This window comes from Vanessa tameamea, chromosome 7 (assembly GCF_037043105.1).
Source record: "Vanessa tameamea isolate UH-Manoa-2023 chromosome 7, ilVanTame1 primary haplotype, whole genome shotgun sequence".
In the NCBI taxonomy this organism is placed as follows: domain Eukaryota; kingdom Metazoa; phylum Arthropoda; class Insecta; order Lepidoptera; family Nymphalidae; genus Vanessa; species Vanessa tameamea.
Window position 1 is genome coordinate 4,877,555 of NC_087315.1, and position 23,584 is coordinate 4,901,138.

Below are 23,584 nucleotides of genomic sequence, written 5' to 3' on the forward strand. Positions count from 1 at the left end.
GTGTTATATTGCTAAATAAAGAAGGAGAAAAATAAATATGAAATCGATGTATTTATAAATACAAAATATCTGATTTATTTCAATGATACGCATTCACAAAGGAGCTTTTTATTCAGAACGGAAAAAGTATTATTATTGACTAGAAGAAGACATGAATCATTCTTCATATAAATAAAGTCCTTATTAATTACACATTCGAATCGCTGAATTCGATATAAATTTAAAAGAAAAAATGCCACAAATAAAGTAATTCGATAAATGAGAATCTTTACCGATTTATTTATTCAAACTTTCCTGGCAGTGTCGCATACTTTGTCTCATTTTCACATTAATAACAAAATTACAACCACCGTTAAAGAAACAAGTTGAAGTATTTTATAGATAGAACTTGTATGAGATTAGCATTTTATAATTATACCTAAATTGGTAACTATCTAAAAATTTACTGTATTGTATATTCCCGTAACTACACATGAACAGCAATAACTAATACTATGCGGTTAGATATTTCGCTTATCAGATGTAATGGACAAAACATACCTTACACAATCCTTAAAGACTTTAAAGTGACACGTTAAATATATTTAATAAATTCGATGAAAACTGGATGATGGATATACATAAAAAAGTTCAATGAACTTAATTTTTTTCTAAATATATGTTTTTTTTTTAAATAAAATTTAAATTTCAGAGATCATACACCGAATCGGTGTAATGAAGTTGCTATTTGAAAATTAAACTTTTCAATTGAGAGATTTAGTTTTCTAAGATTCGAGCGAAGAAGAATGAGATGAAGAGAAGAATGAAAGCGTAAGTAATGCGAGTTTTGTCTGCGCCGCCTGTGGCTCTAATGTCGCTTTCGAGTACAAAAGGTTCGTCTATGACGTGAATTATTCCGTTGGTACATTCTACGTCTGGTCTGAAAACGTGAATCCAATGCCCGTTCCATTCTACGTAGTAATCTGTTTACAAAAAAAAAAAAAATACAAAAACATTTATAAAGTTTATTATTTAAATATAGGCTATATTTCGAGGGTAGTCTGGCAGAACCGAATAAGTGCAAAAAATTAAAAAAAAATTAGCGAGAAACAGGATTTTGTCGTTTTACGTTTTTAAAACTTCGTCAGTTATATGGTTTTGCCAAAACCAATTTTTCTTCTAGGTAAAGAAAATATAATAGTGATATGGACTATTAAGAAACGAAATAAAAAAATAATATAGTGATAGCGGGATAAAACAATTTACTTTAAGAAAATTTTAAAATACTAAACACATATATATATTTAAATAAAACACTTAAATAAAATTGTATTTTATATTAACAGGTACAAAATATCATAACATAAACTTATATAATACGGGACAGAGAACTATTCTTAATGTTCTAAGTAAAGTTCAATATGTGTTTAAGAGATTTACAGCGTATTTTTACGTATCAGGTAAAACGAGATAACTGCAATATGTACTTTTACGCCAACATTTTCCTTTTTTAACTTTTTATGACAATTATTGCATAAATTAATGTATCGAAATAATCTTAGATAATGTATCTGAGTAAAAGTACCAAAAATTTTCTGTAATTATGCTTCATCGTTTACCTACGATCATCCAAAACTTTAATTGCCTTTTTCTCATTATAACAGTCTCGCTACTTATCCTGTTCTCCCAGAATACTCTCGATTTAAATATTAGTTAAATAAAAAAAATATGTCCAAGATGAAAAAAATATGGCATTAAATATATCTGGGAGTTTTGAATTCATAAAATTATTACAAGTTAAAAATAAATACTCACTCTTATCAGACTCCTTGACGCGCAGCCGAAGAGGGTCGCGGGAAGTGGGTAATACAAACGGGTGAGTCTCATTCGCCAACAGCTTAAGATCAGAGACCGTGTACGAGCGATCAGTGCGGATGACATGTCTCTCTAGAATCTGTTTGGTCTGTAAGAAGAAGGTTACGTAACTGAATTTTGTCACTGAAAATGTAATTCAGTAGACGCGAAAGCATTCTTGCAATGCTTCACTTTTTTTAGCACAGACGCCTAAATTTGTTAAGTATAATTAAACTTAATTGAATATAGTATTTTTAAGCTAAATACTAACATAGCATGATAATATTTAAAGTAAAATACGTGTCTGAATTATACAATGTTACTATTATAAAATATATGTTTAGAGGTCAGGATAAACTGGCCGAATGCCATCCAGATCAGCCTAGAGATCCAGAATGTCACTAAGGTCAAGGAAGAAAACTAACACACAACAATAAAGATATTAAATTTCGATTGCTGTGATAATGTAATCTAGCTCAAAATTGTGTAATTCCATAATTTTAATGTATGTTCTGATTGTATTCTGTTTGTGTACCTATGAATAAATAAATAAATAAAAAAAAAAATAATGCTGCATGGAGATAAAACATGCTGGCAGTTCAAGTTATTAAATTAACTTTAAATAAAACTAAAATAATCGAATCATCAAAATTTATCACTTAACCATTAATTAAAATGCATACTCACGTAATAACCGAAATCCTCTTTGAACAGAGCATTGTAAGCGGAAGGATGCTTTAATTGGAATTTTAGCCAGGCATGATCGCGCGGCACGAAGTACGTGTAGCGGTGCTCCATGTCGTTCAGTTGGTGGTTGAACATCTGCCGCTTGCCGAGATTGTATGTGATGCTACAATTCAAGTCGTATTTGGAATGCAAATTCGTACAAATTTCTACAGGAATTAATGGTTGAAATATATTCGAGAACAAACTGCGATGTTCGCGATTTCATAGACGATGCACAGAGGGACACCGTTTTTGCCAAATTATTCAAAGTAACTTTTATTTTAGCCCAGTGTGTATACTATTTCTGTAATTTTCTATCATTATAATCGAAAACTTAATTTTCAAGAATGAAATTAGAAACAGAATGAGAAAATGAGTTATATACATTAATTTAGATATTTTAGTAAATTCGGTTTAGTAGGTAGTCTATGAAAAATCGTTTGTCTTAATAATAAGTTATTCCATCACTTGACTGACATCCACTTTTATGAGATCAATAGCTAACAATACATGTGGTGAATTGCCAATGCCAGTTTTATAAATAAATATACGAAACACACAAGAGAATCCCATAGTCTACATTTTAATATACGCAATAGTATTTTCTTCTTGGTGTCCCAATGTTATTGGACACGAAGTGGCCCAATTGATCATTAACACTAACGCTATAAATAATAAAATGTATACTTACTTGAGCATCGGATCAGTTTTCATTTTTTCGAATACAGTCGTATATGGAACGCCCAATACTCTGTCGATGATGTGTACGAAACCATTGGTCGCTGCGATATTAGTTTGAGTTACAGTTGCGTTCACACCACCCCCTTCCACCGTCAATGTTAAATTATTTTGATGGCTTATTACGTTAAAGTACAAATATTTTCTCGGTAATGCCGTCGGTGCTTGATAAATCTAAAATCATGTACAATATTTAAATCACTCATTTCATCTTAAGTTTAAAGAAGATGTAATTGGCACACAAAATAAAGCACATGGGGAACGAGCTGTTTGTCATAACTTTAGTTTTTGTTTGCACATCGTTTCAAATAACCATGCCAAAATACTGTTCCAAGCCTTACGTGGGTTTGATAAGGGTTACACGGTTAGTCTTTTAAAAATGTAAATCATGCACAGACGATGCTTACGAACGTACATATATCTACATGGTAAAGAAGAATCCGGACGAAATGATAAATGATAATAATAGCATGCCTTTAGTAAGAGGATCTAACACAATAGAACATAATGAGATGAAACGGTAGTAGGTAATGACACAGTAAACCAAATGGACACATTGACTATGGAAATTATATGATTTTATTTTAGTTTCAAATTGACATACTGCGCCAGGGAGCTGTTCCGTTAGCAGCAGGAGTAAAAGTAAATGTAAACAGTTTTTAATATCATATTTATTTTTAACGTCAAAGTATATGTTTTTTTTTATATACGTTTGATGCGTTAAAAATAGCAGTTGATTTGTGTTGCGAATAATATGAATGTTATAAATTAATAGTGTTAAAAATATGAATTGCTGTTATTTTATATTTTGTCATTGAAAGTGTTGTTTATTTTTGTAAGTGAAGTGCAATATATTATTACTCAATAATAACACCTCTATAACTTAATATCGTGCAAAGTTCATAATTTTTCACTGACCTGGTTCATGTTGTTATGAATAATGGCGTCCAATGGTAATCTCTCGCGCACTAAATGCAAATTTAGTATTTCTTTCAGCTTTTGATGATTCCTTTAAATAAAATTTTAAGCATAATAGTTAAATTAGTGCATGTTTAATTGTATGCTATAAACGATTCTACTATAATTCATTAATTATTATACAATAAATTAGATAACAAACTGCAATTTCTGTGGTAAATATATCACAAGCATGTCAGTTTTTAATAAAATATTTCTAGCATTCTTCTATGGGTAAGGTTAGATTAGGTTAGCGAGATCTAGAATTATTTCTTAAACACAGTCTTGAATTATTATTGATTGCGTTACAATTATTTTATAAGACGTAAAACATTTTGCGATAAATTTTAAATTTAATTGTAAAAACGTTGTTTAAATCTAAATATTAATAATGTATGTATTTATATTTGTATGTATTGTTTATTTTCATATTTGTATTGGTAGCAATGTTTCCTTTCCTTTGTACTGTAGAAAGGAAAAATGATTAAAATCGAAGTATTTTCTTTGAAAAGACTTTCATGATTGTTATTTTCGTAAAACATCATAGGAAGCCATTGAATTTGTTTATCTTTGAATGTATAGCTGTCTTTTATTAGTGTCTATATTAATATTATGAAAGTACAAATATTTTATATTATAAAAATATCAATATTCATTAAAATAAAAGAGTGACATTATTTTTAAATTAAACAAAATTATTTTACTTTAATACTGCCAACAAAAAACGAACCCTTATTAAAAAAGGTCCTTTGAAAAAGGTCATTTTAAAACTTTGCTTAAAGTAATTTATACTTACCTAATTTTTAGAAAAGCTAATAAAGCATTGTCAGTAGCTGTAATTTAGTTCAGAATCTAGTCGGGTTACTCCAACAATATTCTGTTTCAACATACCAAAATACGCTGTGCTTAAAACTACATCGTCAGCTCACCTTATAATATTCTGCACACTAATTTCATTCCAAGCTTCGTTGGAGGGCGCGAAGAGCGTTATGTCTTTGGCTAAAGTAAGCTCGTTAAGGAACTGATTGTGCTCGCCTAAGTCCATTATCACCTCGTAGAATTTACACAGGGGACCATCTTCTTTTTCCTGATGAGAAACTATATTTTTAATACAATAACAGAACAAAATTACATGAACTTGGGGTTAAGATACAAAAATATATTGCAAAAACAAAAATGTGTTGCGAATATATCTGCATAACACATACGTCATGCACAATAAAATGTTTTTCTCAGGATATATCAAAAACATATACAGATATATAGTTAGTTTAGTAACTATACGTTGCATACTATCGAGATAAAATATCAAGACTTGCAGGATTTTAAGTTGTAATTAAAAACAATATATTGAACATAAACATTACAAACTTACAATTCTACATTTCATTTATATATATAAGAAAACAATATTATATGTAAACTAAACTGATATTACATTGAAATAATTAATTCATACAACAAGTCACAATTGTTGCTTTACTTCTATACATTACCTTAAGATGTTTGCCTGTGCGCTTTTGAAAGTAATTCAAATATAATATAATTCCAATACCACAATAAATAAAACAAGGGAAAAAATCCTAAGGCGATACTTGATAATTAAAAGTTGGAAGTCGCAATTTCTCAATTTTGGTTGTCTTAAAAGTATCCTTCAAATGTTTTTTTTTTTATTAAAATTAAAACCTATCTTAAAAGCAAAGTGGAGTAATTAACAAACTCTTTAATTAATTTGTGCAGGATTCTACGATTTAAAGTCTACTTTAATGTTGCTGTATTTTGTATTAAGAATAAAGTGTAGGGGGATGCCATTATTACATGTTAACGTTAAACTATCAGTCTTATTCAATAACACCATGCAAATATATACTTACAATCCCCTAAAATTGCAAAATTCATGCAGGTTCCATGACAAGGAGGCGGAAAACATGAAAATAATTAAACATTTTTTATTAACAATTGATATTATTGATGAAATATATTGTATGCAAATTTGTGTGTTAAAAGTGTTCACACTCAAGATATAAAAATGAAGCCAATTTATCGTATAATGCTGGAAAAGCTTAAGTACCACTGTGAAAAAGATACAAAACAACGACACCGATTTGTTAATTAACGCGCCATTTTCGATATATTAATCATTTTTTTAATTGGATTTTTTCTTTCAAATGTATATCATAAAAACTCTTCAGTAGTAATAAGAGTAACATTAGAAAGTTAAATTTGAGTGCATCGTTATAAAAGTAATGTAACTTTTGAGTAAAACATATCCGACGTACTTTAAGTTGAACACGTAACTTTTAAGTTCTTAAACGATTTCATGCGAGGTTTATACAAATCGTGAGTCAATCAATCAATATTATAAAATAATAAATATGAAATACTAAGAATTATATATATATATATATATATCTGGATAATTTTATAATAATTTACAAATACTATCAAACTAGCTAGAAAATATAACTCTCCTAGAAAAAATATAAAATATTAATATATATATCATAAAATCCCAAATTTGGATCTACTAATAAAACCAAATAAGATTAAGTTTTATTGAAAATAATTGAACTTAACAAACCGTGCAATCTTACCTTTAATTGAAAATATATACATACATACATTATTTAAAGAAACCGATGGAAATAATAATATCACATTATATTATCAAGCTCATGAAATATGAATAAGATGTCCGATGTGAAGAACGAATCAAGAGTAGTAATAAAAATTCATATGCACACATGATTATTCTTAAACGTGCTCCAATCATTTATGAAATATAACTTCATTTAAGACACTCACAAGAATAAATATAACGCAAATAATTCACGACTCTTTACCTTTCTCGCCTGGTTCCAGAATTAATGGAGCAAAAATTAATGACACGATTCAAAAATCATTATTTTGTTTCAATATACATATATTGATATTAAAATACAAAAGATTAATGATTGAATTTTTACACGTATGAAATAAATTTACTGTAAAAAAAAACGTTTCAAATCTATAAAGGGAATGGAATCATTCAATCACAGACTAAATAGGTATTAATGCTGGTTTAAATTTCTATTCAGGGTCTTTAACTCACTAATTTATTAAAAAAAAAATACTTACGTAGTATTAATAGATTGAATATAAAGCTATAAACAAAATCTAACTTACCTATTTTTGCCTTATAAGTGATTTATTTAAATATATTAAACACATTTTGATAAATGGGTCTCACCTTAAGAAAGTCGACGACGGTCGTGTCAACTACCATCAAAGGCCTCTGTATGAGATGGACCACACCGTTCTTGACGGGTATATTCGCCCTCACGATGTCTGCTAGTACAACCCCTCTGCTGTGCTTTGCATCACCGGCGACCGTATTCGATTTCACATACGCTGTTTAAATAATAAGAAAATGAACGTAAATTTGTTCTTCAATCATTTTATTTATTTTATTTATAATATATAGCGAACATTCTAATGGGCAACCTTATAGTTTACCACCGTCCGTAAATATTGCCACTGCAATATTACTATTATTTACGTCACAAATGCGCCACTAATCTTGGGAATCATTTCTATCCCTCGTGTCTGTAGGTACACTTTTTTGATACCGGTAGGCGGACGAGCAAATGGGCCACCTGATGGTAAGTGGTCACCACCGCTCATAGACTATGGCGTTGTAAGAAATATTAACCATTCCTTACATCACCAATGCGCCACCAACCTTGGGAACTAAGATGTTACGTCCCTTGTGTCTGTAGTTACACTGGCTCACTCGCACTACAAACCGGAACATAACAATACTAAGTAGTGTTGGAATGATTGATGAGTGGGTGGTTCCTACCCACCCATACCATACCAAAATATGATTGTTTTCGAAGTTTTAATAGTAAAAGCAGCGTTGAACGTCTTAATCTATGATAAAGTTGTAAGAGAGCATACAATCACATTTTTACAAAACATTTCTTGAACATAGCTTTGTGTAAATTATTTCTGATATTTGAACTTATTTTATCGAAGCAACGTTATAAGCGCCTAAGTAGCTTTGCAGCGTATAAAGTTGAAACAATCTTAAACTAACACATAACGTTCCATGTCGCTGCTTAGTATCTTAACTTGGCACCACTCATAAAGTAGAGTGTAAATTTCTTACCCTTTTTGCGAGTACATAAAAATAAACGTTTACATATAAAAGGGTTGAGTCTTTATAATTTAAGCAAGCCAATACTGAGCATTCATATGATTATTTTTTTTTTTTAATTCATCCCTTACTCAGCGTTGAAGGAACATCGTTAGGAACTTGCGTGTGTTGGATGATAAATATGTACCTTCAGTGGAACAGCATGGTGGAATAAACTCAAACTCTATTTCCTTAAGAGTCGGCAATTGCGCAGTGGTGGGATTTGTCTGATTTTCTTTGTTTGAATACGTTTCCAAATTGATAATTTAATTACTCTATATAAGGAATGTAACAGTTAAATGATATTACTTTCCTTTAATCGATCCTTCGTAAATTATTTATCGTTCGATTAAAAAATTGCAAATTTAAATAAAAACGAATCCGTTTTATTATAAAATATGGCTTAGCAAATGTTATTCTTAACATAAATTATATGTAATTTTTTTAGTTAGGACTAGAACATTTACTGGTCAATAGTATTTTTATCCAAACAAAACAACTATTTTTGTCCAATAGGTTAGGTTAGTTTATTTTTTATTGAATGGGTGGATTTATTGAATGGAATGAGGAAAGCAAGGAATGCTTAAAAAATAAATCTATAAAAATAACTCTGCCATCTGGATATACGTATGAATCTCAATAGTATCACACTGACCTATCGGTCATTTTCCAGATAGCAGAAATAAAAAATGTGGCCGTCAAGGGACGCCCGGTAGATGTGAAACATCGCAATCGATGGCCATTAAAATAATTTATAATTCAAGAGACCCAATATTTACGGAGTAAAATAAATAAAAACAAGAGTTTCGTTTATAAAATACATATTATTTCCATAATGTTATAATAATATTTAGCGACGATGTATATATTATAAGTGCCAAGCACACACAGGGAGTTATGCGTCGGTAGAGAGTAGGCGAGAGTACGTCATGCCGTTTGCCGTTACGGTATACGAGTCCGTCTTACCCTTACCCCAAGGTGTTATATTAGATAATTCACTTTAATAAACTTAATCTACTTAACGTATGTAAAGTTCCCGGTCAATGTTGACCGTGAAATACAATAGTTGTGACTCTAACATATGTATATACATACATAAAGTTAGGGAATCTTGTATCGAGTTTCCACGAATGTTTGAATAGGCTTGCTAAATCTCCCACACCTATCTTTTAGTGATAATCCCAATGTCTTGTATAATAATCTATTTAAATGAATTAGAAACAAGTTTAATGCAATATTCATTTCTAAAATAGTTAATACAAAAAACTTGTTAAAATTCAATGATTGGGCTACTATTGGAATTCACAAAAGTAGGCAACGAATGTACGAGCTTTATAATGAAAGGACGTACAGTCACAGTGCCACTTTTGCCAACTATGTAAGTAACTATTCAAAATTATTTAGAAAAGTGTGCTTTTCGGCAAAGTCTTTAACTATAAAAAATAGAATTAACAAAATAAAAATGACTTAGAAAATTATTAATTGTGAAACTGGTAGAGGTGGCAGTCGCAGCTCCTAATTGAACTTAAATTATTATAATAAAGTCATAAATAGTGAACGGGAAGTTGCTTCAGTTTTTGAACAATATTTTGCTGAAATACCAGTTTTTACAACTAAGTTACTTATTTCTTCTCCAGCAGTTGCCGAATCATTGATGAAAGAAAATGTACGAGAATGCAAATCAAAATTTAATTTTACCCCTGTAAACACCAATGACATAATTTGTACATTTAAGTCATTAGACACTAAGAAAACTGCTGATCTATGGGGTATTTCTGTAAAGGTGATTAATTCAATTATTGATGTGATTGCACTTTATCTTGCAATAATATTCAATGATTGTGTTCAACGTGGTGTATTTCCTGACCTGATGAAACATAGTAAAGTTATTCCAATATTTAAATCTGGTAGCTCTTCAGATCCTAACAATTATAGGCCAATCTCAATACTACCAACCCTCAGCAACATATTTGAAAAAAATATTCTAAATCAATTATTAGCATATTTCAATAGATACAATCTGCTTCATAGAAAACAATTTGGATTTACGAGGGGTCGTTCGACTACCGACGCAGGTATCGAACTTATAAGAAATATCTATGAAGCCTGGGAGAGGTCGCAGGATGCCTTAGGGATTTTCTGCGACTTATCCAAAGGCTTTGATTGTGTTCAACATGAAACTCTGGTCCGGAAACTATATCGCTATGGAATTATAGAATGTGCATTCGACTTTCTGACTTCTTATCTAAACAATAGAACTCAGAGGGTTCACGTTAAAGGGACAAGGTCTCCTGGGGTCTCAGTTGGTATGGGGGTCCCGCAAGGATCAATTTTTGGACTTTTTCTATTCCTCATATACATAAATGACTTGCCCTTTCTTGTTGGGAACAAACAGGATATAGTATTGTTTACTGATGATACCTCTTTGGTTTTTAAAATTAATAGGAAACAGGTACAGTATGACGATGTAAACAATGCTATGTCTCATATAGTACACTGGTTTAGCGTAATAATCTTAGGCTGAATAGTAAAAAAACTAAAATTGTAAAATTTAGCACACCAAACGTGCAAAATGTAAAACCCGATGTACTCATCAATGGGGAATCGATGGATCCAGTTGAAACAACTGAATTTCTTGGCCTTACTCTTGATGCCAAGTTACAGTGGCTCCCCCATATAAACGGATTGGCGGGTAGACTGAGTTCTGCGGTATTTGCGGTTAAAAAAAATTAGATTATTTACCGATGTCGATACGGCTCGCCTAGTTTATTTCAGTTACTTTCACAGTATAATGTCCTACGGTATTATACTTTGGGGTAACGCAGCCGCTATCCATACTATATTTGTGCTGCAGAAGAGGGCTATTCGCGCAATCTATAACCTAGGAGCCAAGGAATCATTGAGGTATAAATTCAAAGAAATTAAGATATTAACTGTTGCTTCTCAATATATATTCTGTAATGTTTTGTATGTAAGGAAAAATATTAAAGTTTTTATGTGAAAATGTGATTCTCATAACATTGGTACAAGGAACAAACATAATGTTGTTACTCCTGTTACTCGACTGCATAGAGTCAGTAACTCTTTTGTGGGGCAATGTATACGCTTCTACAACAGGATCCCAGAAAGCGTTCAAAATGCTTCTGTTGCCAAATTAAAAAAAATTGTTAAGGAACGCTTGTATGCGAAAGGTTACTATACAATTAGTGAGTTTATATTTGATAGCACACCTTGGGAATGAAACGATCGCCTCCTGGCTGTTTCTATTCATATACAAATATGTATCTAATTAATTTGACAAAAAAAAGGACCCGCTGAGTTTCTTTCGCCGGTTCTTCTCAGGTCAGGGTGTTTCTTTTTCCGAACCGGTGGTAGTGTTTAATTTGACCATCAATAAGTAAGTGTAATGCTTCTATGTTGAATAAAGGAATTTTGAGTTTGAGTTTGAGTTTATCGACTCAGTCAACAATTTCAATAAGGCCTAAAGCAAACATGTAATCAAGTATTAGTTAAACAATGTTATTAAAGTTTTCAATACATTGTAAGAAGCGGGGGCTAAGAGATATATGCTTAGAAACAAATGTATTTCGTCGAAGATATAAATGAATCGTTGCCAGCCTGTTATAAAAAAAATATTTATTTGAGTTTGTCCATCATTGTCGAAATCTTATATATATATAAATATAAAATCTCTGTAAGTTAACAACAATCATATTAAAAACTTAGTCTCAAGTCCTTGTAACTATATTACGTAACTCGAATTACGCTCGTTAAGTTTACCTTAAATTTTGCAATGGAATAAAGTGTTTTAATATTTTAAAATGAATCCTTTGAAGGAATGTTTTTACAGCTCACTTATAAATTAGTGCACGACGACGTAAGAAAAATATAGCAAGAAATTTAGATTACTTAAAAAAAAAATTATAGCAACTTGTTAACGCTGTTTATATTAATGAAAACATTACATATTTATTATAATAACAAATTATTTGATATTATAAGTTATTTAAAAACAAACAATACTTGTTGCTAAAACAATCAAGCCCATCCGGGTAGCACTCCACACTCATTATATATTTTACCCTCAAGCAGTAATACTTTGTATTGTTGTGTTCTGTTTTAAAGGGAGAGAGCTACATAATCAAGGGACATAACATCTCAGTTTCCAAGGTTGGTGGTGCGATGGCGATATGAGTAATAGTTAAACATTTTTTACGGTGCCAATGTCAATGAGCGATGTTAGCCACTAATCAGTGTCAGGTGATCTATTTGCTCGTCCGCCTAATTATTTCATAAAATTACACATAAAAACTGCTTCTCTTTAAAAAATAAAAAGAACTTAGTCGTATACAAAAAGCATAAATGATATATAAACAATTAGTGACGTAAAAAAGTTAATAGAAAACAAATGACTGTGATAACAGACAATTGCTACGAGATATATTATCATACATTGATGTATATGCTGCCATTAGCCGGCACACAACAATACTTATTATTGTTGTGTTCCGGCTAAAAATATTAGTGAGCCAGTGAAACTACTACTTAGTTTCCAAGGTTGATAGCGCTTTGATGATGTACAGATTTGTAAATAAAATTTATTTTTAAATTAATTTAAAAAGAAAACTTATTTGCGGTTTAGAATTTCAAAAGAAATAAGTTGAACCTTTACCGGCCATCGGAATTTAACAGATATGCACCTAGTTTGTTAGTATTTTATTTCGTGAAAACGGACGCGTTTCAAGTGATACGGGTTTTACTCTTCACATTGTGTATCTGGAATTTTCGAAGCTCTTCATTCTGATTGAGGGATGACACGTGTTTTATTTTCGAGTGGTGGTTTTGAAATATTTTTTTATTGCTCGTTTATTGTCTTTTAATACTAAAAATTGCTTGGACGTAAGCTAATACTTTAATGAAAATATATCAATTTGTCGTGTCAGTCGGACGCAAGTGATACTTTTTTTGCACTTTTTTATGGAAATAAAGCAGAGAATGAAATAAAAAAATTATGACGTAAAATTTATGAGGAAAACGTACAACCTCAAGCTCGATAAAGTTGAGAAATTTATTTTTAAAAATATATTTTTTTATTTAATTTGCATCAAATAGCCAGCGAAATTTTAACTCAATCAGTTAAGAGAAAGCCATCTAGATTCGTTTGCAATATTTGACCCGCAAATACCAGCAGATGATTTAAATATATCATTATTTTATTGTTTAAGTCTTGCAATATTTAAATACATACAAAAATATATTATACATAAGATTTTAACACAATTTGTAGAATAAGTAAGCGACTACCGTAACTGTATGTCCGATCTTAAAATTTCTGGCTGAAGTTAAGTATTTTGTAAACATTTTCACATTACAAATATTTCTTTAAGGCTTATTAATACCTATGTTATTATATTCGTTTTAATAAGCTAATTAATTACATGATGGGTGGGCTGTAAAACAAAGAAAGGGATTTCGTTTATGAATTAGTAATTTAAAATGATTGAAGCTTAGAAATGTTGGACCGTAGTCCGTAATACATATTTACATACATTATGTAGCTACACGTTTAAACGTTACATGGGTTTTATCTTGTGATATAATTTGTTTTTGAATAAAATATATGCCACGAATGCAACTTGTATAGAATATGTGCCACGTGATGAAATTTCTACACTGACATGACACTGACATGACACTGACTGCGTTAACATTACCGAATATAACATATTTTTGAAAGACAACTATACTGACCAGTTCATTGGACTAATGGCTACTTTTTAAGACTGTAGATCTCGTCTTCCGGTGGCTAATAAAAATACACTTTTCTTTTTCGAAAAATTATTAGGAATCTGTAAGTTAGAACTGTCTACACTCCTTAGTCTTGATATTTTGGTAAAGCACCTAAACTCTTTTTAATTGTTGAATTTTTCGTCTCAACGAATTACGAATTACGACTTAGAGTGTGAATATAGAGCTTGCACCTGTGTTTGTGTATAAATTTATTTTGCATATATATAATATGTACTGCGTAAATAGTGCAGCCTTTTAATAAGTACAGGTCAAATTTTCAACTGAATTTTAAATTAATAACCTATAATCAATTTATTGAGCTGAAATTGCACGCTTTTAGTGCTGGTAACTATCAAATCTAAAATAGCTAATTTAACGGTACACTGACGGAACCGACGTAAGAATATTTTATTTATTTACATGGGTAAAGTAAGTCTGTTTTAGAAAGATTGGGGTGTAATACCTTTTTATCAATTATTATAATATATTTGAAACTGCAGTTCTTTTTAAAAATAAATGATTTATCAAAGCTGGCACAATTTAATGAGTTTCTTTCGTCATATCTTCTCAGGCCTTTGGTATTTCTTTCCGAACCGGTGGTGTAATTTCGATAATCAATATTATATAAAGGGTATACTTTTAATATCGAATAATATTTGAATTTGAATTGGTTTAAATTTTAACATGTAAAAAGCAATTAAAACGCTATCATTCTATTTCCTCATTCGCTGTCCGATGGGACGGCTATCTGATACATCTACAGAGAGTTCAGGAATATATTCCACCAGCTATATGTAAATCCCCAAAGAGAATAATGTAACACCGAACAGGATGAAGAATTTTTATACGAGGGACGGTAAGCCAGCCACTAAACCACTAAGACAATAGAACGTTTGTTTGTGTTTGTATATAATATTTTACAGTATGAAAAAAATAATTGTTAAATAATAATAATAAAATTAAAAACAAAACAAACCACAAAAATTAATAACAGAAATATACAAACTATTATTATTAATTATTGAATTAATTCTTTACTTACTAATTTCTTCCTTTCCGTTGGCTGACGTCGTGAAAGATATTATTACTTTGACGTTGTCACTGAATGCCATACTCTTGAATTCCTCGGTTTCTGGAGTCGCTTGAGTGAACAGTACGTGATGAGGTATAACGTGACCGTCGACCACTTTGGCATCGATTAAATCCGATCTCGTGGTTGGCTACGAAAGATACACGGATTATTATTAAACAAAAATTAAACCGTTACAATATATTTATTTTTAGTAATTATATTTTATTTTCTCAATAAAACAATAAAATATATTTAATATACTGTTTATTTAACACTTTTTTTCTTAGTTGTATCGTTTATTTAGCTAGTGTATTTAGAAAAGTGTATCAATATATCGAAGAATATAATTATTTATATCTGTCGGTTAAAATTGATTACAAGATGTTGGTATAAATACTTTTATAGATACACTGTATATAGGATACAATAGTGTAACGTTGTTGTTCTGCAAATGTTCGTTTCGTTTAATTTACGGATATACAGATACATTTATAGCACACGCTCATATAAAATATTGGGTCCTAAACTAATAAACATATCGCCGGTTCGATGCTGATCCCTTAGTTTATTATTGTCCCCACTCCTAGAAGAAGCTAATTAAAATTCATCACATGGTTAATTGAACGGGGGGGGGGGGGAATAGGAATATTAGTAATTCCTTAAAATTTGGCATATATTTATATTATTATTTTACCACTGATACTATTGTTTTATAAAAAAAGTAATGTGTTTATTGATTTATGACAATAACTAAATCTATTAGTTATATAAGGATCTATTTTCCAAAGAGCTTGCCCTTTACAAAGTAAATTTAACTCTTGAGAAATTGCCTTTACGTAAAATACTTAAGTTTTCACTAACTTTACAAACTAGTTTTATTGTTCTGCGAAGTTACCTTAAAGCCTTCGTCGACGGGAATAAAGAATGTGTGTCGTCCATCGGCGTTGAAGACTTCTTTCTTCTGTAATTGGTTTACTTTTTGACGGAACGATCTGAAAAAAAATTGTGATGAATTCCTTTTTAAATACATCAAAGTTGCCTTAAAAGTGGGGCAAATTTATAAATGGCGTATTTTAATACGCGGAAAATCCGTATATTTATTAGTTTTAAAATTTTAAACTTAGTTTTGTTTATGATATTGCAGACTTACAATTTGTAACAGTTTTCAAACATTGTTGTTTTATTTAAAAATAAATACTAAACAGATATAACTTTTCTTTTTTTTTAGCTGTAGACAAGCAAGTTTATAACGACGTCAACTTCAAGTCGATAGCATTTAGAACTAGACTCTTGGCTTGGCTTCTTCGTACTTGACCGTTTGCATATAAGAGAAGAAAGCCAGTTGTATTTTAAAATGTACTATAACTATAGTTTTACGTTCACAGAATAAAAAAATTAAAGAAAACGTATTACAAGTGTATTATGTATGTGTATTTATGTTATATTAACGGAATCGTTTGTAGTAACGAATATTTATTAATACTGTTAGATCGAGGAGATGTTATGTTATAATCGTTCACTAACGATTTCAATAAACAGTATTAAAAATTATAAGTAACATGTGATATTTATTTTATGTAGTATTGATGTAGGTTGATTTAAGTAATACTTCTAGTCTTTAATTTAAATATAAGAAATGTATAAAACTTAACAAGAATTAGAGGGATTTTTGTAGCATTCTTAAAAAAGTAACATTATATTATCTATTAAATTGAATAAATAAAAAATACCTTACAGATAAAGTAGATACATATATAAATCGGTATGTCCCGGAACCAAACATTCTACGGTACTCATTCTAAATTCGTCCGTAACCGGCTTCATATGGGAAAAAATATGATTCAGTCTGTGATACACATCTTTCAAATAATGAGATTTAATTTAAATCAAGTCAAGCGATCTATCCCTCGTAGGCGCCAATTTATTTTATGCGTTTAATCAAATATCTCTTAATATTCTTAGACTACGATCTAAATTGCAAAATATAAACAGCAGTTTTTTTTTTCCTAAAAATACTTAAGTATAATATGTATTTATTTTGATAAGTATTAATACTATTTGACTAATGAATCGATCTTAAATTATCTCTTATTAATAGTCATAGTAATAGTTTTATTATAAAAAAGTTATACAGGACATTTTTAGGTATAACGATTTTGTAGTAAATTATTTTAAGAATATCATATGGTTTGGTTCGAAAACAAAAAAAATATTCAACTATTAATATTTTTTAAAAATATAATGTACTAAGCTTGAAGAAACTCATAAATGATAATGTAAACTGTATCGGAATCCAAGGTGTAGTATCCAAGAAGTTACAAACAAACGAACAGATACAGCAAGTGACTTTAATTTGACAATACTTGGCAGAATTGTTGTAGGCTGAAGCCACGATAAGAATAGCCATAAAATAGAAAAAAGACAATTCCGTCGCTATTTGTATATAATGCATTTAATACGACCAATAGTACAAGAAATCGTTTACATACTATTAAATAAATACAAATTTAAAAATTTATAAAATCTTATTCGGAAAGGAGAAAGTAACAACTGCATAACAACTTTCAAAGCCTTACAATATAAACGATAACGGAGTTTTCGGTCACCTGAATTTTCTCAGTTATTTATAAAAGTATTGTCTTTGAAATAAATATATTTAAATGGTGTACTGAATGAATTAATATAAAGCGATCGATATTTGAATTGAATGAATAGATTCATGATTAGGTTTTTCCAAAAGCTTCCTTTATAAATACGCAAGTATTCATTCTAATATATTGCTAAATGAAAAAGGTTAAATTCTGTCATATGGCAAATATGCCTTAAGTATCGTCTTTTGTAATATTTACAAATGACATAGGTTGTAGAACATTTTATATTTTCAGGCATGTATACATATGTGTCCTTTTAAACAGGTATTTTGATAGAAACTAAATAATTAAATACTAATTAATATTTATACCGTAAAAAAAACCTTAATTCATTTCAAATACATATTTATTATTCTTTCAATTTGGAGTGAATTTCTTTGAAATACATGTTTTATAAGAACGGTTATGTTAAGAAACAATATCTATTAAAATTAAATTTTCTATGTTAATGAGAATCTGATGTGTTCAAAGACTTGACTATTAAATAAAATTTGCGGAATTATACATGCCTATGCTTTGATATACATATATAATTATAATAAGGAGTTATGTAAATTGAAAAGACTTCATAAATAAAAGAAAAACTGTATAACAATATTACATTACAACTACGGCATTTAAATATCAGGGTCAACAGTTATTCTCAAAGTTATCTTAAAAAGTACCTATTCTATTAAATAAAAGAAAATGATAATATGTCAAAGAAAAAAGTACTTGGGATAAATATTCAGAGACGTAAGAAATTAAATTGAAGGACCAAGACCAACCGAATTCCAAAGATGTCTGGTCCGTCTACCGTTAAAGGTGAACTAATAATATTAACATTTTATTTTATGCAATAGGTAGACGAAGGAGCAAATGGGCTAAGTGATGGTATGTGTTCATTAACGCCCATGAACATTCCTTAAATCTTCAATGCGCCACCACAATTGGAAACTAAGTTGTAACATCCCTTGTTCCTGTAGTCACACTGGCTCACTCACCCTTTAAACTAGGAAACAGCAATACTAAGCTGCTTAGTGTTATATATGATTAGTGGGTGGTACCTACCCAGACGGGCTTACACAAAACCCTACCACCAAGATTTACTATTTACGGTATAAATACACCCATAATTTAGATATATTTTTATATTTTTTTGTTGTTCCGTTCAAGTTTGTATAAAAAAAAATCGAAGAATAATGACACTGTAATTGAAAAGTGCTTCTGGCATTATACGGTCACCCTTGATGAACGACAATGAACCATTAGCATATTATTTTACAAAGCCAGTCGATACCTTTCTTGGAACTATCTTGATAATCTTTCTAATAATTATGGTGATGTCCTACTGACCGATTTTGATCACGAAGGCCATTCATAACTGATACTAACTAGCTCCACGTCTATATGCACAAATGTAAGAGTCACTCTAAATTTTCTGATTCTCATATTGAGTTGTGACGGGTTTTTAGAAGAAAAGCCAAGTAGAGTGATTGGTCCGACTTGGGATTCGAATTCAAGAGCTCATAATCATTAAAAGCTGGTCACTAGAAAACGTTATCGAATGGAACGGCAAAAACGACACAACCGGAACAAGATCAGGGGCAGACCTTTAAGGGTTTTCTGAGGCACGGGGGTGCACACACTTCTAGCTTCCAGCCTCTGGGTGACAACTGAGAATTGTACTTCAAAGAAAAAACAAAAAGCGGTCCGATCTGGAATTTGAATCCGGAACCTATGGATCTGCAGTCTCATATATAGTCACTAGAGTACTGTAATAATAATATACCCAAATATCATATCCGTTAACAAAAGTAGTATTAGCATATAAAATATATTATTTTATACTTTAATAATACGGCCTTAGATTAAAAATAATAGTAACACTAAGTGACTTAACAATTAGTTAAGTACATTACAGAAACCTTAAAACGTCTACGTTATATAAAGCCCACATAATACGTCGATACGAGAATACTGTTTTACGTATTACGTTGAACATTAATTATTTTGTTATCGGTATCTATAGTCTCATGAAAAGCATAATATTAATAAATTAAACGTTATACACGATGAGTCTGCGTAATCTCTTCTATCAAAACTGCGTTGTTTTTCGAACAATATTCCTTTATACATAAGATTGTCGTTGTAAAATGTTATAAATTTAATTTTTTAAAATATATTTTCGATAAACCATTTATTTTATTTTGTTACGAAATTATTTCCTTATTAATGAAACCGCACATAAAATATAAAAAAAAAACAGATTATATAACGTACTCGTGGTTGCGCTTGGCTTAACCATTACGTTTCTGGTAAACATGAAGCTCAGCATATTTTGTCGAAATTTAAAAAAGTGTACTCGATTTAGAAAAAAGTGAATAAATCTAACAAATAGAAAGAGGTAAGCGACAAAACGCTCGCGCGCAACTTACGTTCGACTTTATGGCGGAAAATTTTCGTCTTAAAAATTGTAACGAACAGTACTAGCACATAGGAAGTACTACAGATTTCCAAGGAATAAAAGACATTTTTATTCTTTATAATGCTAATAATATTTTATGAAACGTTAATAATATTTAATAAAAGAAAGCACATTTATTAATTTAGTTTTATCTTTTTATAAATTCGTATAAAATGTGTCGAGACGTATATGAATATTTGCGAAAGTAGATGAGATTATTTGTTATATTTGGTACGTTGACTTGTACTTGATATAATTTATTTCATTGCTTTTTTCTAAGTGGAACTCCATTTATTCATATATTCATATTTACCAATTATTTTGTAAAATAAATAAATTTAATTCTATTAAACTACAATGGTTGAAATTTCAAACTTTAATCATAGTTAACAAATAATTATATTTAATATTAAAACTATATTAAAATAATCTTCATTATTAATAAGTAACCAAAAATATTATTTTGAACATAATAATATCAAATTGCAACTGTAGGTCGTCCCTTTTTTATATCATGTTAGTTAAATACATTTAAAAAAATCTTTTGTTTTAAAACTTAGAACTTCCTTTGCTGCATAAAAGCGGGCAAGTGGAAAAATCCGACTTATAAAACTTCGCATCAGAGGCGCAACTTAGTGGCCTGGAATAACTAAACGGTAAAAATCAACTCCACCGTCGGTTTTTAATATTAATATTTTTGTACAAATAAAATATAAAGGACGAGAAACAAAATAGTTCGAGGTACTTTTGTTTTGAACGACTGCAGTTGGCGTGATTAATGGTTGGAAAATTGTATTTATGAATATAAAATTCTTCATATAAACTTCATTCTATTTTTAAATCCGGACGTATATTCGTCTAGAGGGTATTAATCCGCAGAGAACCATTGACATTACAAAATATGGAAAAGCAATAGTGGATATTACATTATTCAAAATACGTTACGAAATTGAATATTTGAAAGCAATCGCTGAAATGCAAAACTGATTGGAACTTTAGTAATGTCCTTTTCACAAAAACGCCTAACGACATGTCTGTCGAAACGCTGATGATAGCGAATTTGTATTGTAATTTGTAAATATTGTGTTCAAATCATAAAACGTACTAGGAGTTGCATAACTAACTGCAATTTGTCGCAGATAAAATTTTTGATGTGTTCATGAGTAATACCATTTTAAATGAAACTTGTTCTGGTTTGGACCAATATTGTTTTACATTTTGAGTTATTAGAAAAATACTAAATTTCAATTGTCTTTTAATTCCCTACTCGTGAATAATTTTAATATGTTATATGCTGATTAGTATTATAAAGAATAAACAAAACACTTCTCTGTTTTAAAGTTTTCTCTGAAATTAAATTCTCTTTCAGTTACAAACTGCTAGTTAATGTATTTTTGCATACTGTTTGCTGAAATACAAGCTGAATACAATTAACTGTTGTATTGTTTTCTATTGTGTGTTCTCGTTTGTGCCTCTCACGTAATTTTATTCAGTTTAGTGAACAAAACAAATAATAATCATATGTTTAGAAAAAGTAATGGCACATTATTTTCCACTATCGTACAACATTCCTACGTACGTTACATTTAAACTATGTACGTAAAGAATGCGTTTCAGAAAGAGGACGAAAAGCTTATCGCCTAAAGGTCAATATATAACTTTGTTTTATATACTCTCATCTTTTATAGAGGATTCTAAATGTCACATAGTTCAAACTGCATTCAAACTTTAAAAGTCAAATATATTTCGCCAATATAGCCGGTTGTCTGCTTTATCCTGAATATTACCTGAGGCGATGTTGTTCAATATTGAATACGTCCGAATGTTCGAGAAACTGGTATGCGTTTGGGTTGTACACCGGTGAGCCGACGGCGCTTTGGCCCAAGGGCAGCAAAGGCTGAAGAACCTGGTCTATCACGTGTAGGACCTAGAACAAAAATGGACTTAAGTATAAGTAGCACTTAATTATAAAGACAAACGTTATCTTTTATCAAATTACTAGAAGTGACATTCATGTGTTAATTGAAATCAAATTATGCTTAGTAACTAAGTATTGGTTTGTTTTGGTTCGAAGTCTGACACAGGATACATAACATCTTAGTTTATGTACTGATTAATATTTATTTTAGTGTCGAAGTCTAAGAACGACTTTATGCCTATTTATAATAAATATTATTTTTTTTCTTTTAGGAAGTCACTCTTCCTAACCAAAATACTTAAATAACACAACAACTAAGTTGTTGAGTGTGATCTTCTAAATTTTAAATGATTTTTGTTATATCTTTATAAAATAATCATCATAAAATTACTATTAATAACTAGTATTGCATATCATGACTATTTAAAATAAATATCGTTATTTTAGAAGTTACACTCATAAAACAGTTTGAAGTCGAAAATTGCACAAACTTGTACTACTTTCTCTATTCTCACAAAAAGACTCAAACTGTCTACGTAATACTATAGTGTTGTAATAAATCCAAACACTTTTGCGGATATTTATAGTTTTCCTAACTTTGGACAGTTCAGTGAACATGTGGTGTGTGCAATATTTTAAAAATAAGGAGACAAGTCTACGCAGGACATATTACAGTGCATATAAGTGTGTGCACAGACAGTCTCTATTGCACTCTTTATTTCCTTACTCTCATCATCCGATGGGAGGGGAAATCCAACACGACTGAAAAAAGTTTAGGTGCAGAATGTGTTACGTGCTTTCCCATGCAAGGGAGTGTACACACTTCCAAATTCCTGACTCCTAATGAGAATTTTTCGACTGAAAAATCAATATTTTTTTATCGGCCCAACCTGGGGTTAGAATCTAGGATTTCGGATCTGTCATATAAGGTAGCCCAATGAAGCAAAAAATATATAAAATTTAGGCAATAAAAAGGCTTAATATATTATTATTATTATCAGTAGTATTCCCGCACATACGTGATTTAAATTTAAAAAAAAATTAAAAATTATTTATATGTTTCAATCCATATATTTATATCTTGGCAGACTTAGGAATTTTTGTATAAAAAAAAACCGAGTCCTTTTTTTAAAAAATGTAGCGCATCTCAGGGGATCTGAGTAACATAGACGCAACATTTTAAAAAGAAAATCCGATTTATTTATTTTTTAAAAGCTTTTATTTAACTTGCAATGTATGTTTGTTCGGGTGGAATCTTGCTACTCAATATTGAAGG

General features: G+C 30.1%; 1 protein-coding gene across 2 annotated transcripts in view; it reads right to left on the reverse strand.

Moving 5' to 3' along the window:
• Positions 1 to 398: 398 nt before the first annotated feature.
• Positions 399 to 23,584, reverse strand: part of Fas1 (Fasciclin 1) — an 86,234-nt gene continuing 63,048 nt past the window's right edge. Inside the window, exons 4-14 of one of the 2 annotated variants that reach the window (XM_026641009.2) lie at positions 22,178 to 22,317; positions 16,189 to 16,285; positions 15,264 to 15,441; positions 7,484 to 7,644; positions 5,184 to 5,341; positions 4,216 to 4,306; positions 3,902 to 3,913; positions 3,251 to 3,471; positions 2,521 to 2,683; positions 1,795 to 1,942; positions 399 to 962 (exon numbers count right to left, since the gene is read on the reverse strand). In XM_026641009.2, the coding sequence (XP_026496794.1) occupies positions 757 to 962; positions 1,795 to 1,942; positions 2,521 to 2,683; positions 3,251 to 3,471; positions 3,902 to 3,913; positions 4,216 to 4,306; positions 5,184 to 5,341; positions 7,484 to 7,644; positions 15,264 to 15,441; positions 16,189 to 16,285; positions 22,178 to 22,317 (1,575 nt within the window). In that variant the 3' untranslated portion in view covers positions 399 to 756. The remainder of the gene's footprint in view (positions 963 to 1,794; positions 1,943 to 2,520; positions 2,684 to 3,250; positions 3,472 to 3,901; positions 3,914 to 4,215; positions 4,307 to 5,183; positions 5,342 to 7,483; positions 7,645 to 15,263; positions 15,442 to 16,188; positions 16,286 to 22,177; positions 22,318 to 23,584) is intronic. The other variant, XM_026641011.2, reaches the window with a different exon arrangement.